This window comes from Mesoplodon mirus, assembly GCF_964341445.2.
Source record: "Mesoplodon mirus genome assembly, chromosome: 12".
NCBI lineage: Eukaryota > Metazoa > Chordata > Mammalia > Artiodactyla > Ziphiidae > Mesoplodon > Mesoplodon mirus.
Window position 1 is genome coordinate 39,394,344 of NC_138988.1, and position 22,326 is coordinate 39,416,669.

At 41.8% G+C, this 22,326-nt stretch overlaps 1 protein-coding gene across 1 annotated transcript in view; it reads left to right on the forward strand.

Moving 5' to 3' along the window:
• The first annotated feature begins 231 nt into the window (after positions 1-231).
• PRKAR2A (protein kinase cAMP-dependent type II regulatory subunit alpha) overlaps positions 232-22,326 on the forward strand; it is a 94,192-nt gene continuing 72,097 nt past the window's right edge. Inside the window, exon 1 of the mRNA XM_082638116.1 lies at positions 232-755. Coding sequence (XP_082494242.1) covers positions 503-755 — 253 coding nt within the window. The 5' untranslated portion in view covers positions 232-502. The remainder of the gene's footprint in view (positions 756-22,326) is intronic.

Below are 22,326 nucleotides of genomic sequence, written 5' to 3' on the forward strand. Positions count from 1 at the left end.
GGAGCCTAGTAAGGGCTGGCAAACGGTTGGATCTTAGAGTGTATTGAAATTAGAAATGAAAGGTAAGAGGCAGTAACGACGCCGCTTAGCGGGTAGACCACTCATTTCCTGCCCCTGGACCAGAGACTGCCGGGGCAGCCGGGCTGGCGGCCGGCCCACTGGCGCACGCGCACTGAGGGCCGGCGCTCGGCGGGAGCGCGCACGCCCGCGGCCGCGTGCGTCACTACCCGGGCTCCTGCCCCGCCCATCCAGCTAGCCCGCTAGTCTGTGCCTGGGGCGGCGGCGGCTGCCTAGTGACAGCGGCGGCGGCACCAGGCCAGGCGGAGCAGTGTAGGGTGGTGCAGCCCGGAAACGCACACCTGGACAAAGGGCGGCGCGGCGCGAGGAAGACCCGACCTGGGTCGCGCGTGAGGGGACCTCGCGGACGTGGGGCGAGAGGCCGGCGTGAGGGAGCGTCCAGGCGGTGGCCGCCGGCGGCCGGGTCCCGCCTGCCGCCGCCGGCATGAGCCACATCCAGATCCCGCCCGGGCTCACAGAGCTGCTGCAGGGCTACACCGTGGAGGTGTTGCGGCAGCAGCCGCCCGACCTCGTCGACTTCGCGGTGGACTACTTCACCAGCCTGCGCGAGGCCCGCTCCAGAGCCTCCACCCCGCCCGCCGCCCCTCCTTCCGGCTCCCAGGGTCTAGAGCCCGGCCCTGGCCTTGTCGCTGATGCGATCGCGGACAGCGAGTCGGAGGACGAAGAGGACTTGGACGGTAGGCGGAGGGCTGGGCCGAGGTTCGCGGTGGCGGGGACGGAGGGAGCGGTGCCGAGGGTCTCTAGAGACCCAGGAGGGGCTGCTGGGGGCCAGACCCTTAACACTGGGCCGTGGGACCTTGGAGCCCTCGAGCGGAGTTTGTCCGGATTCCCCCAGCCGCCGGCGTGAGCGCGGCGTGGGCCACTTCCAAATTGAGCTCGGCGGTCCTGCGAGCTCTAGAACGCACAGAGCGAGTTGTGAGGTTCAGCTCGAGGGAAACGTGCGCGCTTTCGGCCCGCGTGCTGGCGCGGGGCCCGAGGGGCGTGGAGCCCACGGCCGCCTCGCCTCGGCTGGAGACCCTTCACGCAGTTTCGTTCAGAAGAGAACACTCACATCCCCTGATTCGTATTTCCTAACCAGGACGGTAACTTTGGAAAGAATTCATTTTGTGAAAAGTTAATTGTGAAAAACTTTAAGCATAGACAAAAATAGGAAAGGTGAAATGAACCTTCTATATGCCAATACCCACATTACACAGTTGGAATATCTGTCACAAATGTTTCATTTGTACCTTTTTTCTCCTTTGCTGAAGAATTTTAAAGCATATCCTAGTATTTCACCCTTGAATACTTGAGTATGCATTTCTTAATGTTGACCCTGGGTGTATATATATATATATATATATATTTTTTTTTTTAATTTGGCTAAAATGATTGGATCAAATTTGGTGAGGGTAAACAATAACTTTTTTTCGCATATGGGGTGCAGGAAAGAAGACAAGTAACACTTGTACATCTGATTTAAGCAAGATTGTCAAAAAGCATTTCCATTTTCCGTGATTGCTTCAACATAGGCTTTGTCAGTTTAATAAAATTACCCTACTTTTGAACAGCCAAAATTTAACAAAATAATGAAAACATTTGAGAGGCAAAGTTAGAGTCTTAGTGTCATTGGATCATACAGAGAAAACCCCCAACAACCTAGTTCTGAGTTGAATCCACATTCAAGTTAGGCTGGCAGAGAGTTAATTATTGGTCATCGCTGTTGGACGTTGTAAGCTTCAGTGTTCTGGACAACTTCCCTAAGTTTATTCATGCTAAGAGTGGAGATTTCTCTATCTTGTTTCCCTTGACTTAATGCACATTAAATTATGAGTTTTTCATCTTAAACCTGGAAATCAGAAATTATTTTCCAAATCTCTGTCACAGAATTGCTTTGTGGTCTAAGACAAGCTGTGGAACCTGTTTGATTTTAAATTTACTTATCTTTAAAATAGGGTTCGTGACAACAATCTGACAACAGTCTCAACAATTTCACTGTCATAACAACAAATCACAAAGCTGTAACTTGCTTTGCAACGATTTTTATTTACACAAAACATTAGTGTTTTAGCTATTAGTCCCAGATGAGTAAAACAGAGTTTACAAGTTTTGTTATGTCTTCATTCTTTGTCATCTTTAATATCTTTTTCAAAGTTGAATTGACTTAAATCTTTGTAACCCTGTGCTTTATTTTATTGGTATTTAAATTTTTTGTTTGTTTAAATTTCTTCAGTGACTGTGCTAATTATATTATAGAAATCAACACAAGGTGAACTTCTATTTACAGATAGTAACTTAAAAATACATGGCACACAGTGAGATACCACTTCACACCCATGAGGATGACTATTATGAAAAAAAGAAAGAACACTTGAGGGTTCTAATTCCTCCCCATCCTTGTCAACACTCATTATCTTTATTATTATGGCCAGCCTAGTGGGTAGGAAGTATTATAGTACCTCACTGTAGTTTTGCTTTGCAGTTCTGTAATGATGTTGAGCATCTTTCCATGTGTTTGTTGGTCATTTGTGTATCTTCTTTGAAGAAATGTCTATTCCGAGCCTTTGTCCTTTTTTTTTTTTTTTTTTTTTTTTTTGGCGGTACGCGGGCCTCTCACTGTTGTGGCCTCTCCCGTTGCGGAGCACAGGCTCTGGACGCGCGGGCTCAGCGGCCATGGCTCACGGACCTAGCCGCTCCGCGGCATGTGGGATCTTCCCGGACCGGGGCACGAACCCGTGTCCCCTGCATCGGCAGGCGGACTCTCAACCACTGCGCCACAGGGAAGCCCTGTCCATTTTTTAATTGGTTTATTTGTGTTTTTAGTATTAAGTTGTAAGTGTTCTCTGTATATTCTAAATAAATCCTTTATCAGATATATGACTTTAAAATATTTTCTGTCATTTAGTGGGTTGTTTTACTTTTTTTTTTAATATAAATTTATTTATTTATTTATTTGGCTGAGTTGGGTCTTAGTTGTGGTACATGGGATCTTCGTTGCAGTATGCAGGATCTATCATTGCAGTGTGCAGGCTTCTCTCTAGTTGTGGTGCGCAGACTCTAGAGCACGCGGGCTCAGTACTTGCGGCGTGCGGGCTCTCTAGATGTGGCGCGCGGGTTTTCTCTCTCCAGTTGTGGTGTGTGGGTTTTCTCTCTCCAGTTGTGGTGTGCGGGCTCCAGAGCGTGTGGGCTCTGTAGTTCTGTGGTGGCTCCAGAGTGCGTGGGCTCTGTAGTTTGCTGCACAGGGGCTCTCTAGTTGAGGCACGTGAGCTCAGTAGTTGCCCTGTGGAATGTGGGATTTTAGTTCCCTGACCAGGGATCAAACCTGTGTCCCCTGCATTGGAAGGAGAGTTCTTTACCACTGGACCACCAAGGAAGTTCCACTTCATTCTTTTATATGTGGATATCCAGTTGTTCCAGCACCACTTATTAAAAAGACTATTCTGGGACTTACTTGGTGGTGCAGTGGTTAAGAATCTGCCTGCTAGTGCAGGGAAAACGGGTTTGATCCCTGCTCCTGGAAGATCCCACATGCCTTGGAGCAGCTAAGCCTGTGCGCCATAGCTAGTGAGCCTGCGCTCTAAGCCCGCGAGCCACAACTACGGAGCCTGTGTGCCACGACTGCTGAAGCCTGTGCACTCTAGAGCCCACGTGCCCCAACTACCAAAGTCCTTGTGCTCTAGGACCCGCGTGCTGCAACTACTGAAGCCTAGAGCACGCCTAGAGCCTGTACTCTGCAACAAGAGAAGCCACCACGATGAGAAGCCCATGCACTGCAACAAAGAGTAGCCCCTGCTCACTGCAACTAGAGAAAGCCCGCACACAGCAACGAAGACCCAACACAGCCAAAAAAACCCAAAAAAACAAAAAAATTAAAATAAAAAGACTATTCTTTCCCCATTTAATTGTCTTGGTACTCTTGTTGAAAATCAATTGACTGTAAATGTGAGAGTCTGTTTTGAACTCGCGGTTCTGTTCCATTGATCTATATATCTGTCTGTATGTCACTACTACACTGTTTGATTACCGTAGATTTGTGGTAGTTTTGGAATCAGGAAATGTGAATTCTCCAACTTTGTTCTTTTTCAAAGTTGTTTTGGCTATTTGCAGTTCCATATGAATTTTAGGATTAGTTTGTCAATTTCTGCAAAGAGGCCATCTGGGATTTTGACAGAAATTGCATTGAATTTGTAGGTTAATTTGGAGAGTATTGCCTTTTTACAACGTTAAGTCTTCTGATCTATGAGTATGGGATGTCTTCCCATTTATTTAGATCTTCTTTAATTTCTAAATTAAAGAACTACAAATGTTTGATTGGTTCAATATGGCGGAGTAGAAGGACATGCTCTCACTCCCTCTTGCGAGAGCACCGGAATCACAACTAACTGCTGAACAATCATCGACAGGAAGACACTGGAATTCACCAAAAAAGATACCCCACATCCAAAGACAAAGGAGAAGCCACAATGAGACCATAGGAGGGGCGCAATCCCAATAAAATCAAATCCATAACTGCTGGGTGGGTGACTCAGAAACGGGAGAACACTTATACCACAGAAGTCCACCCACTGGAGTGAAGGTTCTGAGCCCCACGTCAGGCTTCCCAACCTGGGGGTCCGGCAAAGGGAGGAGGAATTCCTAGAGAATCAGACTTTGAAGGCTAGTGGGATTTGATTGCAGGACTTCGACAGGACTGGGGGAAACAGAGACTCCACTCTTGGAGGACACACACAAAGTAGTGTGTGCATTGAGACCCAGGGGAAGGAGCAGTGACCCCACAGGAGACTGAACCAGACCTACCTGCTAGTGTTGGAGGGTCTCCTGCAGAGGCGGCGGGGGGGGGGTCTGTGTCTCACCATGAGGACAGGGACACTGCCAGCAGAAGTTCTGGGAAGTACTCCTTGGCATGAGCCCTCCCAGAGTCTGCCATTAGCCCCACCAAAGAACCCGAGTAGGCTCTAGTGTTGGGTCGCCTCAGGCCAAACCACCAGCAAGGAGGGAACCCAGCCCCACCCATCAGCAGACAAGCGGATTAAAGTTTTACTGAGCTCTGCCCACCAGAGCAACAGCCAGCTCTACCCACCACCAGTCCCTCCCATCAGGAAACTTGCACAAGCCTCTTAGCCTCATCCACTAGAGGGCAGACAGCAGAAGCAAGAAGAACAGTTCTGCAGCCTGTGGAACAAAAACCACATTCACAGAAAGACAGACAAGATGAAAAGGCAGAGGGCTATGTACCAGATGAAGGAACAAGATAAAACCCCAGAAAAACAACTAAATGAAGTGGAGATTGGCAACCTTCCAGAAAAAGAATTCAGAATAATGATAGTGAAGATGATCCAGGACCTCGGAAAAAGAATGGAGGCAAAGATCGAGAAGATGCAAGAAATGTTTAACAAAGACCTAGAAGAATTAAAGAACAAACACACAGAGAGGAACAATACAATAACTGAAATGAAAAATACACTAGAAGGAATCAATAGCAGAATAACTGAGGCAGAAGAACGGATAAGTGACCTGGAAAACAGAATGGTGGAATTCACTGCTGCAGAACAGAATAGAAAAAAGAATGAAAAGAAATGAAGACAGCCTAAGAGACCTCTCAGACAACATTAAATGCAACAACATTCACATTATAGGGGTCCCAGAAGGAGGAGAGAGAGAAAGGACCTGAGAAAGTATTTGAAGAGATTATAGTCAGAAACTTCCCTAACATGGGAAAGGAAATAGCCGCCCAAGTCCAGGAAGTGCAGAGAGTCCCATACAGGATAAACCCAAGGAGAAACATGCCGAGACACATAGTAATCAAATTGGCAAAAATTAAAGACAAAGAAAAATTATTGAAAGCAGCAAGGGAAAAATGACAACATACAAGGGAACTCCCATAAGGTTAACAGCTGATTTCTCAGCAGAAACTCTACAAGCCAGAAGGGAGTGGCATGACATATTTAAAGTGATGAAAGGGAAGAACCTACAACCAAGATTACTCTACCCAGCAAGGATCTCATTCAGATTTGATGGAGAAATCAAAAGCTTTACAGACAAGCAAAAGCTAAGAGAATTCAGCACCATCAAACCAGCTCTACAGCAAATGCTAAAGGAACATCTCTAAGTGAGAAACACAAGAGAAGAAAAGGACCTACAAAAACAAACCCAAAACGATTAAGAAAATGGTAATAGGAACATACGTATCGATAATTACCTTAAACTTGAAAGGATTAAATGCTCCAAGCAAAAGACACAGGCTCGCTGAATGGATACAAAAACAAGACCCATATATATGCTGTCTACAAGAGACCTAGGGACTTCAGACCTAGGGACACATACAGACTGGAAGCGAGGGGATGGAAAAAGATATTCCATGCAAATGGAAATCAAAAGAAAGCTGCAGTAGCAATACTCATATCAGATAAAATCGACTTTAAAATAAAGAACGTTACAAGAGACAAGGAAGGACACTACATAATGATCAAGGGATCAATCCAAGAAGAAGATATAACAATTATAAATATCTATGCACCCAACATAGGAGCACCTCAATACATAAGGCAAATGCTAACAGCTCTAAAAGAGGAAATCAACAGTAACACAATAATAGTGGGGGATTTTAACACCTCACTTACACCACTGGACAGATCATCCAAACAGAAAACTAATAAGGAAACACAAACTTTAAATGACACAGTAGACCAGATAGATTTAATTGATATTTATAGGACATTCCATACAAAAACAGCAGATTACACTTTCTTCTCAAGTGCGCACAGAACATTCTCCAGGATAGATCTCACATCTTGGGTCACAAATCAAGCCTCAGTAAGTTTAAGAAAATTGAAATCATATCAAGCATCTTTTCTGACCACAATGCTATGAGATTAGAAATCCATTACAGGGAAGAAAGATGTAAAAAACACAAACAATTCATAACTAAATAACCAAGAGATCACTGAAGAAATCAAAGAGGAAATCAAATAATACCTAGAGACAAATGACAATGAAAACACGACGATCCAAAACCTGTGGGATGCAGCAAAAGCAGTTCTAAGAGGGAAGTTTATAGCAATACAAACCTACCTCAAGAAACAAGAAATCTCAAATAAACAATCTAACCTTACACCTAAAGGAACTAGAGAAAGAAGAACAAACAAAACCCAAAGTTAGTAGAAGGAAAGAAATCATACAAATCAGAGCAGAAATAAATGAAATAGAAACAAAGAAAACAATAGCAAAGATCAATAAAAGTAAAAGCTGGTTCTTTGAGAAGATAAACAAAATTGATAAACCTTTAGCCAGACTCATCAAGTAAAAGAGGGAGAGGACTCAAAACAATAAAATTAGAAATGAAAAGGAGAAGTTAAACAGACACTGCAGAAATACAAAGCATCCTAAGAGACTACTACAAGCAACTCTATGCCAATAAAATGGACAACCTGGAAGAAATGGATAAATTTTTAGAAAGGTATAGCCTTCCAAGACTGAACCAGGAAGAAATAGAAAATATGAACAGACCAATCACAAGTAATGAAATTGAAACTGTGATTAAAAATCTTCCAATCTCCAAACAAAAGTCCAGGACCAGATGGCTTCACAGGTGAATTCTATCAAACATTTAGAGAAGAGCTAACACTCATCCTTCTCAAACTCTTCCAAAAAATTGCAGAGGAAGGAGCACTCCCAAATTCATTCTATGAGGCCACCATCACCCTGATACCAAAACCAGACAAAGATACTACAAAAAAAGAAAATTACAGACCAATATCACTGATGAATATAGATGCAAAAATCCTCAACAAAATACGAGCAAACAGAATCCAACAACACATTAAAAGGATCATACACTATGATCAAGTAGGATTTATCCCAGGGATGCAAGGATTCTTCAATATACAGCAGTCAAATCAATGTGATACACCATATTAACAAATTAAAGAATAAAAACCATATGATCATCTCAATAGATGCAGAAAAAGCTTTTGACAAAATCCAACACCCATTTATGACAAAAACTCTCCAGAAATTGGGCATAGAGGGAACCTACCTCAACATAATAAAGGCCATATATGACAAACCCATAACAAACATCGTTCTCAATGGTGAAAAACTGAAAGCATTTCCTCTAAGATCAGGAACAAGACAAGGATGTTCACTCTCACCACCGTTATTCAACATAGTTTTGGAAGTCCTAGCCATGGCAATGAGAGAAAACAAAAAAAATGAATACAAATTGGAAAAGAAAAAGTAAAACTGTCACTGTTTGCAGATGTCATGATACTATACATAGAGAATCCTAAAGATGCCAACAGAAAACTACTAGAGGTAATCAATGAATTTGGTAAAGTAGCAGGATACAAAATTAATGCACAGAAATCTCTTGCATTCCTATACACTAATGATGAAAAGTCTGAAATAGAAATTAAGGAAACTCCCATTTACCATTGCAACAAAAAGAATAAAATACCTAGGAATAAACCTACCTAGGGAGACAAAGACCTGTATGCAGAAAACTGTAAGACCCTGATGAAAGAAATTAAAGATGATACAAACAGATGGAGAGATATACCATGTTCTTGGATTGGAAGAATCAATATTGTGAAAATGACTATACTACCCAAAGCAATCTGCAGATTCAATGCAATCCCTATCCAATTACCAATGGCATTTTTTGCAGAACTAGAACAATAAATCTTAAAATTTGTATGGAGACACAAAAGACCCCGAATAGCCAAAGCAGTCTTGAGGGAAAAAAACGGAGCTGGAGGAATCAGACTCCCTGACTTCAGACTATACTACAAGGCTACAGTAATCAAGACAATATGGTACTGGCACAAAAACAGAAATATAGATCAATGGAACAGGATAGGAAGCCCAGAGATAAACCCACACAGCTATGGTCAACTAATCTATGACAGAGGAGGCAAGGAGGGCTTCCCTGGTGGCGCAGTGGTTGAGAGTCCACCTGCCGATGCAAGGGACGCGGGTTCGTGCCCCGGTCCGGGAGGATCCCACATGCCGTGGAGTGGTTAGGCCTGTGAGCCATGGCCACTGAGCCTGCGCATCCGGAGCCTGTGCTCCACAACGGGAGAGGCCACAGCAGTGAGAGGCCCGCGTACTGCAAAAAAAAAAAAAGGAGGCAAGGATACACAATGGAGAAAAGACAGTCTCTTCAATAAGTGGTGCTGGGAAAACTGGACAGCTACATGTAAAAGAATGAAATTAGAACACTCCCTAACACCATACACAAAAATAAACTCAAAATGGATTAGAGACCTAAATGTAAGACCGGATACTATAAAACTCTTGGAGGAAAACATAGGAAGAATGCTCTTTGACATAAATCACAGCAAGATCTTTTTTGATCCACCTCCTAGAGTAATGGAAATAAAAACAAAAATAAACAGATGGGACCTAATGAAACTTAAAAGCTTTTGCAAAGCAAAGGAAACTACCGACAAGATGAAATGGGAGAAAATATTTACAAACAAATCAACAGACAAAGGATTAATCTCCAAAAACGCATGCAGCTCAATATTAAAAAAAAAAGAACACCCAATCCACAAATGGACAGAAGACCTAAATAGACATTTCTCCAAAGAAGACATACAGATGGCCAAGAAGCACATGAAAAGCTGTTCAACATCACTAATTATTAGAGAAATGCAAATGAAAACTACAATGAGGTATCACCTCACACCAGTTAGAATGGGCATCATCAGAAAATCTACAAACAACAAATGCTGGGGAGGGTGTGGAGAAAAGGGAACCCTCTTGCACTGTTGGTGGGAAGGTAAATTGATACAGTCACTCTGGAGAACAGTATGGAGGTTCCTTAAAAAACTAAAAATAGTATTACCATATGACCCAGCAATCCCACTACTGGGCATCTACCCAGAAAAAAACATAATTCAAAAAGACACATGCACCCCAATGTTCATTGCAGCACTGTTTACAATAGCCAGGTCATGGAAGCAACCTAAATGCCCGTCGACAGACGAATGGATAAAGAAGGTGTGGTACATATATATGATGGAATATTACTCAGCCATAAAAAGGAACGAAATTGGGTCATTTGTAGAGACATGGATGAATCTAGAGACTGTCGTACAGAGTGAACTAAGTCAGAAAGAGAAAAACAAATATCGTATATTAATGCATATATGTGGAGCCTAGAAAAATAGTACAGATGAACTGGTTTGCAGGACAGAAATTGAGACACAGATGTAGAGAACAAACATATGGACACCAAGGGGGGAAAGCGGCGGGGGTGGCGGTGGTGGTGGTGTGATGAATTGGGATATTATTGACATATATATGCTAATGTATATAAAATGGGTAACTAATAAGAACCTGCTGTATAAAAAAATAAATGAAATAAAATTCAAAGAAAGAACTACAAATGTTTTGTGGTTCTCACAATATAAGTTTTACACTTCTTTTATTAAATTTATTCCTAAGTTATTTATTCCTTTTGGTGTGATTGTAAATAGAATTGTTTTCTTAATTTCATTTTCAGATTGCTCATTGCAAGTGTATAGAAATACAGTTAATTTTTCAAATATTGACCTTGTATCTTGCAGCCTTGCTGAACTTGTTTATTAGTTTTGTAGTTGTTTAGTGGATTCCTTAGGATATTTCCCCAGCTTTTTTTTTTTTTTTTTTTTTGCGGTACGCGGGCCTCTCACTGTTGTGGCCTCTCCCATTGGGGAGAACAGGCTCCGGACGCGCAGGCTCAACGGCCATGGCTCATGGGCCCAGCCGCTCTGTGGCATGTGGGATCCTCCCGGACCGGGGCACGAACCCGTGTCCCCTGCATCGGCAGGCGGACTCTCAACCACTGCGCCACCAGGGAAGCCCTCCCCAGCATTTTTTATTTCACAGTATATATCACGTAACAGTAGGAGTTGGTCTAAATTGCATTAGTGGAACTTTTTTGGGACTTGCTTAACAATAATATTCCTGTAGTTCACATATCTGGATCTTTCCGCAGGATTTTGACACTGTTGAACCATCCCCCTTTGAAACTGCCTCCCTCCTTGGCATCTGTGTCTTTATTCCCCTTGGTCTTCATCCACCACTTGGCCTCCTTTCTGCCCTTTAAATGTTTGTTGATGATCCCCAAAATTTAGTTTGTTAACCATTTCTCCCTCAGTGAGCAATTCTCTTCCTGAGCACTTTTTTACTGCCTTGAACCTGAACTTTCAAAATCAAAACTACGGCTCAAATCTTGGTCTACTAGACACACACCTATTTATGCTCATCTTGTTGGCTCATCACCTCTCATTCATCTGTCAAACTCATGAAGCCTAAAACTGATGTCGTTAACCTGTCACAATGCTGTTTCTTCTAATTTCTTCAGCAAGAAACCCAGGAATCAGTCACTTTCTCCTTCTCTCTCTCTCTTTCTCTCATTTATTTTAATGTCTGGGCTCCCCCATCTTCTCCTTCCCTACTGTCCCTGCCTTGAGTTTGGTTTTTATTGATTCTTAACTGGATGCACCTGAGCATCCCGTAGGTCTCCCACTCATCTCTCCTCCGCCCCATCTATTCTCTACACCATCACCACAATCAGCTTTCTTTCCTTTTTCTTCCATTTAAAAAATTGTGGTAAAATATACATAATGTAAAATTTGCCATTTTAACCGTTTTAAGTGTACAGTTCAGTGGCATTAGGTACATTCACAATGTTGTGCAGTCACCTTTCTCAGTTAAGTAAACTTTTTCTGAAGTAAGACATATATGCAAAAGGGGGTACAAATCATAAATATGCAGCTTGATTGTTTATAAAGTGTACACACTGTGTATCCCATCAACTAGGTCAAGAAATACCAGCTGGAGGAGACCTTCACATCAAGGGCATACATTTTACATAATTGTAACCGTAAATACATTTCTGCAATTAGGACAGCTAGCATTTATTAAGCCTTTATTCTGTATTAGTCTCAGTGTTCAGTGATTTATTTGCATTATTTCATTGAATCCTCCTGATCTTTTAAGGTAAGGATAATAGTTATCTCCATCTCACAGATGAGGAAATTGAGGCCTAGAGATTATCCAAGACCGTATCATAAGCAGTGTTTGACTCTAGGCTGGAGCTAATGTCATTATACTGTTCATATTATTTCATGCCTGAAATGCTTCTCATTTTTTTCTTGCCTTATTTATTATTTACAGAAAAGGCTGTAAGCATTTAAAAATTTCTTCACATAGATGTCATAATGAATTTTTTATTATGGTAGAATATATATAAAATTTACATTGTTACCATTTTAAAGTATACAGTTCAGGTGCATTAAGTACATTCATTATTTTGTGTAACCATCACCACTATTTTGTTCTTCTTTTTCAAGATTGTTTTGGGTTTTCAGGACTCCTTGCAATTCCATATGAATTTTAGGGTCAGCTTTTCCATTTCTGCCAGAAAAGGCCTGTTTTCTTAAATTTCATCTTCAGATTGTTGATTGTGAATATATATAGCTACAACTGATTTTTGTATGTTGATCTTGTACCCTGCAACTTGTCGATTCTTTAGGATTTTCTATATATAAGATCATGTAATTTGTGAATAGTTTTATTTGTTCCTTTTCAGTTTGAATGCCTTTTAATTTATTTATCTTGCCTAATTGCTCTGTCTAGGACTTTCAATAGTGTGCTGAATAAAGGTGACTAAAGCAGGCATCCTTGTCTTGTTCTTGATCTAGGGGAAATTTTTTCAGTCTTCTACCATTAAGTAAGATGTTAGTTGTGGATTTTTCATAAATACTTTTACCATGTTGAGGAAATTGTCTTTAATTCCTAGTTTTTTGGGTACAAACGGGTGTTGGATTTTGTCGGATGCTTTTTCTGCATCAATTGAGATCATCATGTGGTTTTTTCCCTTTCATTCTTTTAATATGTGGTATATTACATTTTAATTTTTATATGTTGAACCAACCTTGCATTCTTGGGCTAGATCCCCCTTGGTCATGGTGTAAGGTATAATCCTTTTAATATGCTGCTGGATTTAGTTTGCCAGTATTTTGTTGTCATAATGATTTTTCTGCTGTATTTTGCAAATTTAGTATATTATATTATTATTATAAATAATAATAATTATTCCCCATTTAGGTTGCCTCCAAATATTTGCTAGTATAAACTTTTTTTAGTGCATACAGCTTCTTTTTTTTTAAATAAGTTTATTTATTTATTTATTTATTTTTGGCTGTATTGAGTCTTCGTTGCTGTGTGCAGGCTTTCTCTAGTTGCGGCAAGCGGGAGTACTCTTCGTTCTGGCGTGTGGGCTTCTCATGTGGTGGCTTCTCTTGTTGTGGAGCACAGGCTCTAGGCGCGCGGGCTTGCTTCAGTAGTTGTGGCTCGCGGGCTCTAGAGTGCAGGCTCAGTAGTTGTGGTGCACGGGCTTAGTTGCTCTGCTGCATGTGGGATCTTCCCGGACCAGGGCTTGAACCCGTGTTCCCTGCATTGGCAGGTGGATTCTTAACCACTGAGCCACCAGGGAAACCCCAGCTTCTTTTTTAACAACTGACAATTTATTAAAATAGTTGATTTAAGTATCTGCAATGATGACTTCAACCTTGATTCTTGGCTCAGTACTGACAAAAATAATCTGTTTAATTATCTCGGAAGGACTGTGCAAGTCAATGAGTTGCTTGTGAATGCTCATTTGAAAAAGATCTCAAGTCAGTACCTTTACCACAAGGAGTTTTTCTAAGTAGTGATTCTCATAGTCTTGGTAGGCATCCAAACTGATCCTTTCACTTTGAGATTCTTTTTCTTTGCTCCTCTGATCAAGTCAGCACACGCCTTCAACAGAGATTTACGTTGTGGTTGGTTAGGGTAATTCTAGTTTGGTAAATCACTACCTCTGGTTCCATGGGTGATTTTCTGTTATATTTAAGAGCCATGGCTGCAGTGAGGCTTCCTCATGGACTTGTTCCTTGGGGAAAGCCAACAGTGGTGAGTTGGGAGCAGAAGCCGGAAGCAAGAGCTGGCAGACCTGAGTTCTGCTGCAGCTGTGACTGTATCTTCTCAAAGAGTGCATAAGGTGTTTTTTTTTTTCATTTTTGACTTATTTACCTAGAATAGATTTCTAGAAACAGAATTATTGTGTCAAAAGATACATTTTTTTGGCATTTAATAAGTACTATGTGGTCATATTGCTTTTCAGAAGGATTGTGTCAATCAATATACACAGTTACCAGCAATATATATGAATACCAAATTTGTTGTACAGTTTAAAAAATTAAAATACAGTTGATGCACCCCAATGTTCATAGCAGCACTATTTACAATAGCCAAGACATGGAAGCAACCTAAGTGTCCACTGACAAATGAATGGACAAAGAAGATGTGAGATACACACACACACACAATGGAATACCACTTAGTCATAAAAAAGAATGAAATAAAACCATTTACAGCAACATGGATGGACCTAGAGATTATCATACTAAGTTAAGTAAGTCAGATAGAGAAAGACAAATATCATATTATGTCACTTATATGTGGAATCTAAAAAAATGATACAAATGAACTTACTTACAAAACAGAAATAGACTTACAGACAGAGAAAACAAACCTATGGTTACCAAAGGGGAAAGAGGGGAGGGATAAATTAGGAGTTTGGGATTGAAATATACACACTGCTATATATACAAGAGATAATCAACAAGGATCTACTGTATAGCACAGGGAACTCTACTTAATATTATCTTGTAATAACCAATAATGGAAAAGAATCTGAAAAAGAATATGTATATATATATGTATAACTGAATCACTTTGCTGCACACCTGAAACTAACCCAACATTGTAAATCAACTATATTTCAATAAAAAATTTAAAAAATACAATTGACATACTGTATTTTATGTTAGTTTCAGATGTACTACATCGTGTTTTGACATTCTGCATACATTATGAAATGATCACCCAAATTTGTTGTACACTCGAAGCACAAGGTATTAAAATTTTTTGAAAAGAATTAACTTTTGGAAAAATTTTCTCAGTGTTTTACTTTCAATTTTATTCATTTTAAGAATGTTGAACCTTTATCTTCATCTGATGTCTGCTTATGTTCAATGTGGGACTGTATATTTGAGATACTTATTTTGATAGAGTTGATAAGAATTATTGAATCCCTACTTTTAGAAGGTGAGGAAGAGAAGAAAGTCAAGGTTCACCCGGACCTGGGGTGAACCTGGTATGATTCTTGGAGTACTAGGGGGACATACTGTTAACAAAGATACTAGGTAAAGGAAAAACTGTTGTTTCTCTACTCAAGACACTTCTGACACTAACTACCTGGAGTTAGTGCAGACTGCACAGATTAATGCTCAGTCCCAAAAGACTGCCCTCTACTTCAGACGCTAATCAAAAATCCAGGCCTCCTGTACTTCTAACTGACCAGCTATAAATTTGGGGTTCCCATGACCCCACTTTAAGTTTGATAATTTGCTCAAATGGCTCACGGAACTTAGGAAAGTGCTTTACTTACTGTTACTGGCTTATTATAAAGGATACAACTAGGTACGACGAAATGAAAGAGATGCATAGGTCAAGGTATGTAGGAAGGGGCACAGAACCTCTGTGCCCTCGCCGAGCACACCACCTTCCCACACCTCAACGTGTTCACCAACCTGGAAGCTCTCAGAACCCCTTCATTTAGGGTTTTTTTTTTTTTTTTTTTTTTTTTTTTTTTTTTTTTTGCAGTACACGGGCCTCTCACTGTTGTGGCCTCTCCCGTTGCGGAGCACAGGCTCTGGACGCGCAGGCTCAGCGGCCATGGCTCACGGGCCCAGCCGCTCCGCGGCATGTGGGATCTTCCCGGACCGGGGCACGAACCCGTGTCCCCTGCATCGGCAGGCGGACTCTCAACCACTGCGCCACCAGGGAGGCCCTCATTTAGGGTTTTTAATGAAGGGTGCATTACATAGGCGTGATTGATTAAATCATCAAGGATGAACTCAATCCCTCAATCCCGATGGTCCCTCGCTGTAGGTCAAGGTGTAGGGCTGAAATTTCCAGCCCTCTAATCACAGGGTTGTTCTTCTCATAACCGGTCTTCATCTTTCAAGTGTCACCTCATTAGCATAAACTCAGTTTGGTTGAAAGCAGCTTATTTTGAATAACAAAAGACTCTCCTCTCACCTCTATCACTGAGGAAATTTCAGAGGTTTTAGGAGCTCTGCCAGGAATCTGGGCCAAATATATATTTCTTGTTATATCACAATATCAGACTGGGAAATTAAAAAAATTTTTTTAATTTTTATTTTATATTGGAGTATAGTTGATTTAATTGACATATAACGTATTAGTTTACAGTATATGACATAATTTCATATATGTATGTATTGTAAACTGATTAATTAACATTCATCACCTCACAGGTAAACTTTATTGTGATGAGAATTTTTTTTTTTTTTTTTTTTTGTGGTACGTGGGCCTCTCGCTGTTGTGGCCTCTCCTGTTGCAGAGCACAGGCTCCGGACGCACAGGCCCAGCGGCCATGGCTCACGGGCCTAACCTCTCCGCAGCATGTGGTATCTTCCCGGACCGGGGCACGAACCCATGTCCCCTGCATCGGCAGGCGGACTCTCAACCACTGCGCCACCAGGGAAGCCCCTGTGATGAGAACTTTTAAGATTTATTCTATTAGCAACTTTCAAATATACAATACAGTATTATTATTATTTTTAAATTTTATTTATTTTATTTTTGGCTGCGTTGGGTCTTCATTGCTGCATGCGGGCTTTCTCTACTTGTGGCAGAGTGGGGGCTACTCTGTTGTGGTGTGTGGGCTTCTCGTTGCAGTGGCTTCTCTTGTTGAGCACAGGCTCTAGGCGCGCAGGCTTCAGTAGTTGTGCCACGTGGGCTTAGTAGTTGTGGCTCGTGGGCTCTAGAGCGTAAGCTCAATAGTTGTGGCACATGGGCTTAGTTGCTCTGCGGCGTGTGGGATCTTCCCGGACCAGGGATTGAACCCTTGGCAGGCAGATTCTTAACCACTGCACCACCAGGGAAGCCCCTTTGGTGTGGTTTTGATTTGCATTTCTCTTATGACTAATAATGTTGAACATCTTTTCATGTGCTTGTGGTCTATTGGTATATCTTCTTTGGAGAAGTGTCTATTCAGGTCCTGAGTCTGTTTTAACTGGGTTATTTGTCTTTTTGTTGTTGAATTGTAAGTGTTCTTTATATATTTTGGATATTAGTCTCTTACCCGATATGTGATTTGCAAATATTTTTCCCATTTTGTGAGTTGTCTTTTTACACTCTTGTAGCACACGTTTTAAATTTTGATAAAGTTCAGTTTATCTGTTTTTTTCTTTTGTTGCTGTACTTTGAGTTTCATACCTAGTCTGCTTTTTCTGTGTTTCTACCCTAGCTCTCTTCTTTTCCTTGGACAACCACAGAAGTTTCTTATCTCAAATGCCTTGCTCTCTCTAATTCATTCTCCACCCAGTAGCCAGGGAGATTTTTTTTAAATGGAGACCAGATCATATCAATCTTCAGTTCAAATCCCCTCATTGCAAGTGGAATGGAATTCACATATCTTCCGTGGTTCACGCAGTCCTGCAAGATTTGATCCATATTTTTCTCTCTAACTTCTCTCTCTAGCCCTATCCATCCTTGCCTGCTACGCTTGTTGCCCGGCTCTCTCTAAGTAGTCTGTGATTGCTGTTGGTCCTTCCTGAATCTTTCATCTGTGGCTCTGACCAGCTGGCTCCTCTTCTTCATTTAAGCCTCAGCTTTAGAGAGGCTTTTCCAGATTGCCCTGCCTAGAGTGGGTCCCTCTGTTGTTGGGGTTCAGTAGCACCCCACATGGTTACATTAGAGCTCAAGTAATGATCTAGAATTCTTATTTGTTTTTTGTTATTTTTCTCTCAATAGAACAGAAGCTCTGTGAGGATGGGGAATTTTCATTTTCTTTGTTTTGTCTTCAGCACTTAGCATACAGCCAGGCCTATAATGTATACTTAAAAAGATCTTGTTGAGTACATGAGTGAGTTTATGACTGAGGAGCTGATTTTGGAGACTGCTATCACAGAGTATATTGTGGGAGCACAGAGATGGGAGCTAAGGTAGGAACTAACTGGGCGTCAGTGGTGTTGCAAGCAGTGAAGAGGTCAAGTTGGGTAAGGCCAGTGTTGAAACGATTGGACCCAGCTGTAATTCCAGGGACAGGATTAGAGGCTTCAGTGGGGTTGTGGTAGAAGAGGTCAGGTGCCAGTGGGTCAGGGAGTTTGTGTGTGTTTGTGTGTGTGTGTGTATGTGAGAGAGAGAGACAGGGAGGGAGGGAGGGAGACGGGGGCTGCAGAAGACTCAGACAAAGAATGGGGAGTACATTTTGAAGAAGTAAAGAAAGGACCTAGTGGTAGCTTGAAGAAGCACAGGTATGAGGGAAGGTCTTTGGTTTTGTTTTATTAGGTTAGAGTCACCATTAGCATGTTCACATGCAGAGGGAAATGAGCCAGTGGAGAGGTAGCATCTGATGGAGCAAGGTCCTAGAATGGCAGGTGGAGAGGTGGCTTAGAATGGAGAGAAAAACTGGGGACATCTCATATTCAGAAACTGGAGAGGAGTGTTATTTGCTTTAGCTGTTATTTAATTTAAAGGGTAATTTAAGGTTTTACTTCTTTTATTTATTTATTTATTTTTGGCTGCATTGGGTCTTCATTGCTGTGCCCAGGCTTTCTCTAGTTGCGGCGAGCGGGAGCTACTCTTCGTTGTGGTGCGCGGGCTTCTCTTTGTGGTGGCTTCTCTTGTTGTGGAGCACAGGCTCTAGATGCACGGGCTTCGGTAGTTGCGGTGCGTGGGCTCTAGAGCACAAGCTCAGTAGTTGTGGCGCACGGGCTTAGTTGCTCCACGGCATGTGGGATCTTTCTGGACCAGGGTCAAACCCATGTCCCCTGCATTGGCAGGTGGATTCTTAACCACTGCGCCACCAGGGAAGCCCTAAGGTTTTACTTATTTGTGCCCTTGATTCAAGGCCTTGTCTTTTACTTACTTGAATCTCATAGAGGTGAATATTTAAGCTAAGGGAAAACAGTATAGAGGTTTTTCAAAAATTTTTAAATAGAACTACCATATGACCCAGCAATTCCACTTCCACGTATTTTTTCAAAGAAAAGAAAAACACTAATTCAGACAAATAAATGCACTGCTACACTCAAGGCAGCATTATTTACAAGATAAGGACGCAACCTAAGTGCCCACTGATAGGTGAATGAATAAAGAAGATGTGGTATACATTCACAGTGGAATATTACTCAGCTAAAAAAGAGAATGAAATCTTGCCATTTATGACAACATGGATGGACCTAGAGGGTATTATGCTAAGCAAAACAGACAGAGAAAGACAAATACTGTATGATTTCACTTATATGTGGAATTTAACAAATAAAACGAACAAGTGTATTAAAACAGACTCATAGATACAGAGAACAAACTGGTGGTTACCATAGGGGAATGAAGTTGGGGGATGAATGAAATAGGTGAGGGAGATTGAGAGGTACAGACTTCTAGTAATAAAGCAAGTAAGTCACAGGGATGTAATGTACAGCATAGGGAATATAGTTAATAACATTGTAATAATTTTTTATGGTGACAGATGGTAACGAGTTACCATGGTGATCATTTTGTAGTATATAAATATATTAAATTACTGTGTTGTATGTCTGAAACTAATATAATATTGTAAGTCAATTATACTTCAAATTAAAAAAGATAAAAACATGTGGTCTGCTAGGGCTGTACTTGCGTATTATATCACAATAAGTTTTTCTCATGTATTTTTTTCCTGTTTAGTGTAAAATTTAGTGTATGACTCTTGAATTTTAAAAAAGGTAGGCGTGTTTAGCTTGTAATTTTTCTTTTGCGTTTGAGGTTCCATTTAAATGAATTTAAGATTCAAAAATAGATGGCTTTAGGGGCTTCCCTGGTGGCGCAGTGGTTGAGAGTCCGCCTGCCGATGCAGGGGACGCGGGTTCGTGCCCTGGTCCGGGAGGATCCCACGTGCCGCGGAGCGGCTGGGCCCGTGTGCTATGGCTGCTTGGCCTGTGCGTCCGGAGCCTGTGCTCCGCAATGGGAGAGGCCACAGCAGTGAGAGGCCCACATACCGCCAAAAAAAAAAAAAAAAAAAAAAAAAAAAAAATAGATGTCTTGGGCTTCCCTGGTGGCGCAGTGGTTGAGAGTCCGCCTGCCGATGCAGGGGACATGGGTTCGTGCCCCGGTCTGGGAAGATCCCACATGCCGCGTAGCGCCTGGGCCCGTGAGCCATGGCCGCTGGGCCTGCGCGTCCGGAGCCTGTGCTCCGCGACGGGGGAGGCCACAACAGTGAGAGGCCCGCGTACCGAAAAAAAAAAAAAATAGATGGCTTGAGTTTTTCTTAGTCCAAGACCTGATATCTGCCAGGGAATTTGTTAACAACAGTTTTGAGATGTGATACCCACAAGATACTGTATGTGAAGACAGTGACTAGTGATGTCAAAATTTGGATGAAGATTTTTTGGATAAATCAGTGGCTGGAGAATTACTGTTCAGTTTGCAGTGTTATAATTAAACACTTTTTTTTGAGGCATCCATTATTTTTAAACAAAAGTAAAATTATGATTAGAGGAGAATTTGCTTCATGCTGTAAATAGATATATTTATCATGTTTTATCATGTTCTTGATGGCTCTTTTCAGAAAGATTATTGAATCTTTTTTGTTTGGTGACTCCATGATCATTAACAGGGCAGCTGATTTGTCTTGCCATCACTAGACCAAGTGTCCAGTGCTCAACTAATGGGTTGGTTTCTCAACCAGAAAGAGAAGCCCCATCTGGTTGGTGATGCTCCAGGGGTTTTTTCTAGCAATCTGTAGATAATTCTCAGAGTATGGTTCAATTTAATGCATACCAAATTGTAAAAATGGTGTATAAGTCTAGTAGATGAGTGGTATCTGAAATGCTAATAAGTGAGAATGGGATTTAGCACCCTAAAATGAGTGGTCTTGCATATCTTTTTAAATGCTTGTCTTTATTTTTGTAAGTTGGCTAGGGAGTTTTCACAGTTTGTTTTTGTTGAATAATAAAGAATGTGTCTGGCCTTTGTCCCAGATTCCTGGCACAGAACTTCTAAAACTCTTAGAATTTCCCAAGTGATAGGAGTGTTTTTGTTTTTCATGAGCCTTCTTGGATCATACCTGAGTTTATGTTTATGAGATGATTCAAGATGGAGCCTTGTCACCAGAAAGACTAACCATATAATCAGAACACTGGGGCTTTGAGCCAATCTGACCTCTGGGGAAAGGTGAGGGGCTGGAGATGGAGGTTAATCTCGTGGCCCCTGATTCAGTCAATCATATCTATGGAATGAAACCCCAATAAGGCTCTGAACATCAGAGCTTGGTGGAGCTTCCTGGTTGGTGATATGCTAGGAGGGTAATGCACCCTGATTCCTTTTTTTGGGGGGGCTGCATCGGGTCTTAGTTGCGGCACATGGGATCTTTCGTTGCGTCACGTGGGCTCTTTTTGGCGTGTGGGCTTCTCTCTAGTTGTGGCATGCTAGCTTCTCTCTAGTTGTGGCGTGCGGGTTTCTCTCTCTCTAGTTGTGGCACGCGAGCTCCAGGGCGCGTGGGCTCTGTGGTTTGTGGCCCACGGGCTCTCTTGTTGAGGCGCCTGGGCTCTGTAGTTGTGGTGCCACGGGCTTAGTTGCCCCGCAGCATGTGGGTTCTTAGTTCCCAGACCAGGGATCGAACCTGTGTCCCCTGCATCGGAAGGCGCATTCTTTACCACTGGACCACCAGGGAAGTCCCTGATGCACCCTGATTCTATGAGGAGAGGGCATGGAAACTCTGTGTTCAGGACCCTTCCAGACCTTGCCCTATGTGTATCTTCATTTGGCTAGTCCTGATTTGTATCCTTTCTAATAAAACTGTAATAATAAGTATAGTGCTTTCTAAAGTTCTGTGAGTTGTTCTAGCAAATCAAATCTGAGGAGTTGTGGGAACCTCTGAATTTGTAGCCACTTGTTCAGAAATGTTGTTGGCCTGTGGACCACCAAAGTGCAACTGGAGTAAGGACAGTCTTGTTGGGAACCATGTCCTTGAACTATGAAATCTGATGCTACTCTGGGTCATTAGCATCAGAATTGTATTGAAATTGGTGACAGAATAGTTTTATATTCCTGTTATAATTCAACTTAAATTGGTGGCCAGATGTGAGTTGATGAGATGATGTACCCAAGAAAGGGGGCATGGCTTTTAGTCCTTTCCAGCCCGGGTAATAGGCAGTCATTCAT